At 40.6% G+C, this 9564-nt stretch overlaps 1 protein-coding gene across 1 annotated transcript; it reads left to right on the forward strand.

Moving 5' to 3' along the window:
- The first annotated feature begins 1108 nt into the window (after positions 1-1108).
- On the forward strand, positions 1109-7158 carry alas1 (aminolevulinate, delta-, synthase 1). Its single transcript, XM_083938785.1, has 11 exons — positions 1109-1255; positions 2561-2804; positions 2930-3112; positions 3231-3377; positions 3665-3884; positions 4409-4593; positions 4742-4921; positions 5177-5341; positions 6023-6291; positions 6421-6583; positions 6839-7158. The coding sequence occupies exons 2-11, from the start codon at positions 2594-2596 to the stop codon at positions 7000-7002; spliced, it is 1887 nt and encodes a 628-aa protein (XP_083794911.1). The 5' UTR covers positions 1109-1255; positions 2561-2593; the 3' UTR covers positions 7003-7158.
- The last annotated feature ends 2406 nt before the right edge of the window (positions 7159-9564 follow it).

Below are 9564 nucleotides of genomic sequence, written 5' to 3' on the forward strand. Positions count from 1 at the left end.
AAAAGGACTTGAGAAGTGACTTAGATTCCACTAAAAAAGAAAAAAAAACAAACATTCATTGATATATTTTATACGCAATGGGTGTAATGAAAAGCCAAAACATATGAAGTATATATATTGTTATGCTTAATTATGCTGCTATAGGCCTAGTCTGCCGGGGGATAATACTGTTCCTGATACTCTGAGCTTCTCTCCTCTCTGTCTGTATCATTCATGTCTCATCAATTCATGTTACTAATTCAACTTCTTCCCCGAAGTTGTTTGTGCTTTGTCGTCTTGCAGGCCTCTGCTGATCGCGGTGGTGCCTGCTGCCGTGGTCCTGCATGACGCTTCCTGCTGCTGTTGTTACTATTACTCGTATATACTATCATTAGTTTTATAAATTATAAAATGTGTAGCCATAAAAACATCATCAGTAACATATATCATTGTATCACAGCTGTTATTACCACTACTCATCATTGATCATATTAATCACCATAATTAATAGCATTGTCATAATCTATAACCTTAGCTGTGCTTGTTTCTACTATTCTGCTGTATTAACTGCCATAACATGTACGTCATATTCACATCAATAATAGATATTATTATAGTTACTGTTACTTTTGTGGTTGCTTGCATCTCTGAAAGTGTGTCTCTTGTCTTTTCTCTCTCCCTTTCTTCCGCCCTAGCTGGTCAAGACAGATGTCCGTCCCCCATAGAGCCTGGTCTGTTTGACGTTCCTGCCTGTTATAGGGAAGGTTTTCGTTGCCACTATTCAAAGGGGAGTTGTTGGATATGTAAATCATAAATAAGTCATAGAGTGGGGTCTTTATCTACTCCATATGCAAAGTTTCCTGAGATAACTTTTGTTATGACTTGGCCCTGTAAATAGAATTGAACTCAATATATGTAAATGTACACAGGGAATAAGAAAAAAAATGCCCTACTTGAGGTGACAGTGTTTGCTTTGATTACATGACTCACACACATCTTAAAAGGTTTGACTGGAATGACCTCTGACGTAGTCGAATCGGATCTCGCGAGATTTCCCCGGCCATAGTTGCTCTGGCGTGTGCTCTTATAAGCACTTGCACGTCCTCGTCCTTTTCGTTCGTCCTCAGTGCAGGATAACGAAGCAGTCAACTCTCCGCTGTCTTCTTAAACGACTCATTTTAATCAGAGCTTGACATTAGATAAGCTCCGCTGCTATTACCATATCCACTGCACGACTTTTAAAGAAGATTACGCAACAGCGTCACGTTTTTAAGAGGTAAGTTTCTTCATTGGGTTATCGATCATCTCCACTTCTTGGCTAACGTTAGCAGCTAAGCTAACGATAATCTCGGTCAACCGGCAAGGATCACGAGTGGTTGTGTTCGTATTTATGCTGCCTGCCTTACCGTTTGGCGTTTATAAAACACTGTAACGTAACCTATTATAGCATTATTAACCTTAGGTAACGTTGGAGATGGATAGGTCGTGACTCTTGCTCCCGTAAAGTGTTATAACCACGAAGGCGTTGCAAATCAACACAACACTTTAAAGCGCTTGGGCGCTCGCAAATAATTCAGTGTGTCTCAAATTATCAAGTTTATAACAATTATAAATTAGCTAGAGACGTGTTTCAATGTCAATGTTAGTTGTTTTGATCCTGCCCATAAATATGTATGTTGTAAACGCTAGTATCACCGGCGGAATAGACGGAATATCGTTTTTAATGTAACGCCATCTAAGATTAAAAAAAGGGAATTGTGGTCAATATGTCATCTAGTTAGAAGATGACCATTATTATATTATTATTATTACACTTAAGAGTTAGCGTTTTCACTGGCTCGTAGCCCTTTTCCCTCAACGTCAATGGAAAAACGAGTATGGGAGTGATTACTCTGTTCAGGAATGTGTATACTCCACCAGGGGAAGGGCTATGACACGGGGACGTAATTTTCCTTTTTACGCAATGAGTTTTTTTATTTCTCTTTTTTATACATCTTTATTACAATGTCATGATCCGTCACCTTTTGCAGTGACCTCAGCAGATCCAGTCAAATATATATGATAGTTTCTTTCAATCTTAAAAAAACGTAATATTCACCAAGATGTTTTTCAGTGGAAGAGCTCACAAACACTTTTTTAATGTCAATAACAGGGTCTTATGATTCTTCCAAAAAATAGCCTGGATTTGAGATCGAAGGTTCATTATTGACCTTGGGATAGAAACACTAACATGAGGTAAACTTACTTGAACTTTTCCGGCCCAAATCTCCTCAGCAATGCGATTATTGTTACAATAACCCACTGACCCCGTTGTGAATAGTTTCACAGGGAACCATTTTCTACCAAAGTACTCCCAACAGTCGTCTTCCTTGCACAGAAAGAAGAAGCTGTTTATTTAAATTTGTGCATTATTATGAAGTCAATGTGTGTAAATTACACGAAAACCGTTTGAATGGATTAATAGTCTTTGTGTATCGGGGGTGTACTGTGCCTGTAAGCAATCAACCTGAAAGTTTTTGCACATATAATTATCTGAATTGTCCACAGCACTTGTAAGCTAAGTTTCAATTGTCTCCTTTAGACCTCTGGACAATCATCATTGCCACTGCAAACTATGGATGTGATTGTGCGTCGCTGTCCATTCCTGGCTCGTGTGCCTCAGGCCTTCTTCCAGCAGCCAAAGAAGTCTATGGTGGTGTACGCCCAGCGATGCCCCATCATGATGGAGCTGGCCGCTAAACCAATGGCTCCATCAATGGCAAGAGCCCTATGCTCCTCTTCCTCCTCCCACCAGAAGACTGAGGACATCATGTCTGCTAGTGAAGGTGAGGATGACAAATAAGGACTAGATACATTTTTTAGCTATTCCAGTTAAATGTGATGACTGATTGAATTATTGATGTGTGTGATATTGCTGGTGTTTAAGTCTAAAACTTTTATCCACCTGCAGACCCCAAACAGGAAGTGGAGCCCAAGCTGCCAGGTGGCCACCCTATGCCATCCTCAGGCCAGGCTGTGGCCTCCAAATGCCCTTTCCTGGCTGCTGAGATGGGCCAGAAGAACAGCAGTGTGGTCCGCCAGGTCGGCATGGAGTTCCAAGAGGATGTTCAGGAAATCCGAACTGTCCAGAAAGGTCAGAGTTGGTTAGAAATCGCTTCGACTTCATGGTTTGGATCCATCTTTTTCTTCTTTTTTTTTTTTTACATTATTTGATACTACTTTCTTTTTGCCCTCCATTGACCTTTTTGCAGAAGTGTCCCCTGCCCAGTTGAAGAAGCCATCCCTGGCCAGTACCATTATGGGAAGTGGAGGGGAGAAAACTAATCTAATGAAGACCCTCCTGAAACAGCGACCTAAGGGCGTCTCCCACTTGCTGCAGGACAACTTGTCAGGCAGTAGTAAGTTTTATTTGGGTTTTCTGACAACTTATTCTCATGGAAAAGTATAAATACAGAACTGCCATATTAATTTGAATGGCATAGTTGTTAAGCTACCACATTGTCCTCCCAAGATAATGATCATACTACTAACAATTTCACTCTCATATTGTATTTACTTACTAGTCAATCATTTTGAAGTCAGTATGTTCTGAGCAAGGTGAATTGAGACGTTCATGTGCAGCATTGCTTCATCTGTCACAATGCAAGCCACATTAAGCAAGCCTTGCCTTCCTGTTCTTTTGTAGTGTCTCGTTACCAATACGATTACTTTTTTGAGAAGAAGATAGAAGAGAAGAAGAGTGACCACACATACCGTGTGTTCAAAACTGTGAACCGTCTGGCCAACGAGTTCCCAATGGCCGACGACTTCACTGGCTCTTTAGAGGACAAGAGGGAAGTGTCCGTTTGGTGTAGCAACGACTACCTGGGCATGAGTCGACACCCACGGGTCGTGCAATCCATTATGTGAGTATTGGAAGAGTTGTTTGTGAGTGTGTGTGTGTGTGTGTGTGTGTGTGTAGTGTAGGGAAAAACACACTTGATTCTTTCCCCTGGGGTCTAGATATCTTTCCATGTAATGAGACAAATATTTTTCTTGGCTGCCCATGACTTATGTTGATGCTTTAATGAGAGAGAAGAACTTGAAAGATGAGACACAATACATAGTAATTGAATATAACCTGACGTGTTTGTGTGGGTGTAGAGTGTTAGTTAAACAGTAAGGTGACACCTGAACCTCTGATGTGGGGTGTTGTCTTCTTTTCAACTTGTTTGAGCTTGCCCAGCTCCCTTAACAACTGTGCAGCAGTAACACCTTGAAATAAGGTGTCACTTAATACTAAGCAACTCTCCGGCTTAATTATTTATACTTTTTTCCATTTTCTGTAGACGTACCCCTCCTTAAGCTTCCATATGACATGCAAGTCTTCACGATTAATGCTTAAAACAGACTAGATGAAATTATTTTTCATTTGTCTTTCTGTTTCCAGGGACACTTTACGAAAGCATGGTTCAGGGGCAGGAGGCACCAGGAACATCTCTGGTACTAGTAAATTCCATGTGGAACTGGAACACGAACTGGCTGACCTTCACAAAAAAGACGCTGCGCTGCTCTTCACTTCCTGTTTTGTTGCCAATGACTCAACCCTCTTCACCCTCGCCAAGATGCTACCTGGTATGTAAACATCTCTACAGGTTTACAATATTTCTGCCCTTTATGTACGTTTATATTTGGTCATTAATTAATGTGATATTCATGCATGAAATGGATTCCCTTTGATGCAGAATCTCATTCTCACTTCCTCTTTTCGGAACTATTTCAGGTTGTGAGATCTACTCCGATGCAGGCAACCACGCCTCAATGATCCAGGGTATCAGGAACAGTGGGGCTAAAAAATTCATTTTCCGCCACAATGACGTCGCCCATCTCAGAGAGCTTCTACAGAAGGGAGACCCCACAAAACCGAAGATCGTGGCTTTTGAGACCGTCCATTCCATGGATGGTTAGTTTGGGATGATCCCATTACTTAAAAAAATAAAATAAAATTCAAAACTTTCTCATTACCTGGTTAATCATTAATTGTCATAAAAATGTTAGGAAACGCTGAGCCGGCAGAAACGTCGGTTACAGTTGCACGTTTTCTTGCCTGGAAGAACCAGGACTTGTAGTTCATAGATGTGAAGTCAGATTTAAATCACTTATTTTGTGCCTGTAGTTTGGCTAATGATGTTTTTTTCTATCCATCCTTCTGTAACAGGTGCTGTGTGTCCGCTGGAGGAGATGTGCGATGTTTCCCATGAGTTTGGCGCCATCACCTTCGTAGATGAGGTTCACGCTGTAGGCCTGTATGGCCCCAGAGGAGGGGGCATTGGAGACCGGGATGGCATTATGGACAAGATGGATATTATCTCAGGGACACTCGGTCAGTATATAATATCTACTTAAATGAATTACTGATGCATTTTGACTAAATTAAGCATTTATAGTGTTGACATGAATGCCTAGTTGTGTCAATGTACTTGAGTTTCCATTTTTATTTTTATATATATATATATATATATATATATATATATATATACTTGTATGTATGTAGATATAGATATACACACACACACACACACACACACACACACACACACACACACACACACACACACACATACACATACACATGTATATATATATATGTGTGTGTGTGTGTGTGTGTTTATGAATCAAAAGAACTACTCTCAGCAAGCTGGGATCTCTGTTTTGTTGTCAGTCCTCATCTGTTTCAACCAATATGCCAGAGGGCTTAAAGAAGCCAGAGCAGCTCTGCTGTTGCTAGGAGACTGTGGGCTCTTGTTGCAAGCTTATTGAATTACTCTCTGCGTCTGTGTGTCACTGTCAAGCTGAGGGGACGATCATTTCTAACTGAGAGCTCTACAGCCACTGTTCTTCTGCAGCTGCTGATCTAGTTTGTGAGATTCAAGTGGGAGGATTTTGCTAAGACCACTGAGTATAATGTGGTGACTGTTTTTAAAGGATACAAAATGATGTCTCTGGAGCTGTAGCAACAGCCTAGATCGGAGAATAACCACCCATGTGTCATGTGCTCTTCCAGGCAAGGCCTTTGGCTGCGTGGGCGGCTACATTGCGAGCACTTCTGCTCTGGTGGACACGGTGCGTTCCTACGCTGCTGGTTTCATCTTCACCACCTCTCTGCCTCCAATGCTGTTACACGGAGCCAGGAACTCGATCCAGGTTCTCAAAGGGGAAGAGGGACGTGCTCTGAGACGTAAACACCAGCGAAACGTCAAGCTGCTCAGACAAATGCTGATGGATTCAGGGCTGCCAGTGGTGCACTGCCCCAGCCACATCATCCCAGTCCGGGTAAGTTATTATTTAATGTGTTGTCTAATTACAAGTTACAATTAAAAACACACTAAGCAGTCCTCATTGTGTCTCCCCAATAGCTTCATTCTATTAATCATGTCTCTCTTATTATATTATTATTTTTAGGTATCAGATGCTGAGAAAAACACAGAGGTGTGTGACCTCATGATGAGTCGCCACAACATCTACGTGCAGGCCATCAACTATCCCACCGTTGCCAGGGGAGACGAGCTTCTGCGTATCGCTCCAACTCCTCACCACACCCCTGAGATGATGAAATACTTTGTTGGTAAGAACATCTAGTTTTCTTGTTAATGTATTCCAGTCCAAATCTAAATATACACGAAACGTTCCCTCATTTGCATGGAGATTAGTGTTTCCCCTGATCAATAGTTGGAATAGTTTCGGTCAAATAGTTCACGTTTGTTGTCCAACATCTGAATGTATTACATCAGAATTATATTGTATGCATGTGGTAACTGGCTGAGCTTTCTCTCAGTAATACGAGTTAATTTGACCACTTGTTCCTGTTTTCCCTCAATAGAGAGGCTGGTAGACACATGGAAGCATGTCGGCCTGGAGCTGAAGCCCCACTCATCAGCAGAGTGCACATTCTGCCAGCAGCCGCTGCACTTTGAGGTGATGAGCGATCGTGAAAAGTCTTACTTCAGCGGCCTCAGCCACCCTATCTCAGCCTGCGCACACTAATCGCTTCTTCTGGCTAGAGACGGCACATACACACTCATCACCCATTCCTCTATCACTGTCATAGAATGTATTATCTTTGATAAGTCCTCCTACACATATTATTTAAAATATATGTTCAGATGTTCTATATGTTCAGAATAAAAGATGGAAAGAAAATTTGTTTGTGTGGCGTTTCTTCTTTAGACTTCTACAGATGTGATATGGAGCCATAGATAGAAGAGGAGATGCGCTTCCTTACACAAAACCTTGGACTGCATTTTATTCAGCACTTTTGATCCATTGTGTGTGCAACAGTTTTCTTATAGTAAAACTAATAAGAATATGTGTTGAGATTGTTGGACTCCTGCCATAACAATCTAAAACGGGTAAATGATACTATAACTGCAGGTTGTATTCATTGAATTAACTTTTAGTCACACGCTTCAGATGCTCAAGAGTACAACGATTACGCTATAAAAAATTGGGTCACAACAATTTGTCGCTCAATTTTGTAGGCTGAAATTATGTGCTATACTGATTGCTGGGCAACTGTGACCGGAGGTAAAGTGGGTCATCCATTTATTGAAAGATCGGCGGTTCAATCACCGTTTCCTCCAGCCCTCTCGTTGAATAGTCCTAGGGCAAGACACTGGACCCCAAATTGCTCGTGGTCGGTTTGTGAATGTGCGTCAGAGTGTGAAAATTAGATCCCAATGAGCAGATGGCCCCTTAAAGGCCAAGTCCCTTCACCATTCAGCAACCTAATTATTTAGATCCACTGGCCTACTTGTGCTTTTGACAAATGTAGGACATTGATTGTTTCCTGCTTGGTACTGATAAATACGTGTAACAAACTATACTATATAATATCACTGCAGTAGGTACCAAATAAGCCATAAATACTTTACCTGGCAGTCAATTTAATTACAAAAGTTCATGTATTATAACATATTAAACTTAGTTTGTTCAGTCGTTCGTTGATTCAGATTAGTTGATCGGTTTAAATTCAAGAGGCTCTTATTTGAAAAGATTAATACGTTTTCAGAAATACTTGTCTGTAATAAAATACATCCAGGAGCGGTTGAGGATCTTACAGTAAGACACAAACAGAATAATTTAATAAAATGCAACAGATAGCACGTTTTACCATTTTATCAGGTCTGTGTCATCTGAGGGGGACCTACTAACCCACTGTCCCTGTAACTTCAGATGTAACGTATGTGACATAACGACAAATGTTGCTGCGAAACTCAAGGTGATCTAGATAACATCAAAAAGGTCACTGGTACACAAACAAACATGCACACATCCTCAAGATCCACATTATCCTCAGAGCCTGTCATGCATGGCTCATGTTCGGTGTGTTTATAGAGTTAAGATGGCATCACTGTTAGCACACAGACGGGTATTAAGAAACCATTTGGATCGGTCTTTTATCACTCATCTCTTCTTCAACATTAGTTTAAGCCTGAAGAATAAATATAAGCATATGTGGCTTTAATCACAATAGACTTACTGTTTCGTAAGTGTTCAGGTGTTGTAAAGGCCGGTGTTGTAAAGGCCACTGTTGCCTCACAAGAAGCAGAACTACTCTGAACATGGAAGTGAGTAATATTTTTAGCTTTTACAAAGAATTGATGTTGCCACTGCTTTGTCTAAATAAAGATACTTCAACTTTTTTTGTCTCATGTTTGTGTGAAAAATGACTCTGTCTATGCTAACTACATTTTTTTTCTCAGATCAGGAGTATAAAGAGGTTTCTTCAAGTTTTAATGAAAAGACAGGCCCTTAAAAGCCCTGTGTTGCATCAGTGCTATCCTAGACATCAGTGTGTGTGTGTGTGTTTTTAGTTATTTGCACTGAGGAATAAAAAAACATTTTTTAGTAAACGACTGTAGTCTTCCAACGATATATAATATAGTTTTATATTTATTTGATATGCACTGTCTACTTCAGAAGATAAGATATTCCTAGTCCCACAAAGGGGAAATTTCCTTTTGACAACAGCAAAATTGACAGCACACACAGAAGAAGCTTAAGAGACAATCAATTGTAGCACATATATATTCATAAAATATGAAATATGAATTGGTTCTGTTATTCATATGTTTTATATTTCCTGAAATATAAGCAGCCTGTCACTGAAGGAGCTCTCCAGTGCTGTGTGAGTCATTCTCCACAGAGTCGAGGGGGCTTACCAGGACAGAGCCTTCCTGATCAGTCTGTCAAGTCTCAGTCTGCTGCTCCCCCAGCAGATCACTCCATAGAAAATGGCTGATGCCACCTTACTTTTACTAAGTGAAAAATGGGAGTAAGGTATCGTGTTGGCAGCTCACTTCACTAACAGACCTTCCAAAAATATTCATGATGAGCAAAAATATAAATAAGTATAAAACAATTGAGATTATCCACTTGGAACCACAAATCAACAAATCCTCCCCCCAAAAAAGAGAAATCTGATAATGTCTCCCCTCTAAAGTGACTTTTAATCAATTCAAAGCTCTGCCATCAAGAACTACTCACATTGTCTGCTTTTTAAGCTCGTCCTTTGCTTGACAAAGACAGATGTTCTGCCTCAGGTCC

This window comes from Echiichthys vipera (genome assembly GCF_963691815.1).
Source record: "Echiichthys vipera genome assembly, chromosome: X".
Lineage (NCBI taxonomy): Eukaryota > Metazoa > Chordata > Actinopteri > Perciformes > Trachinidae > Echiichthys > Echiichthys vipera.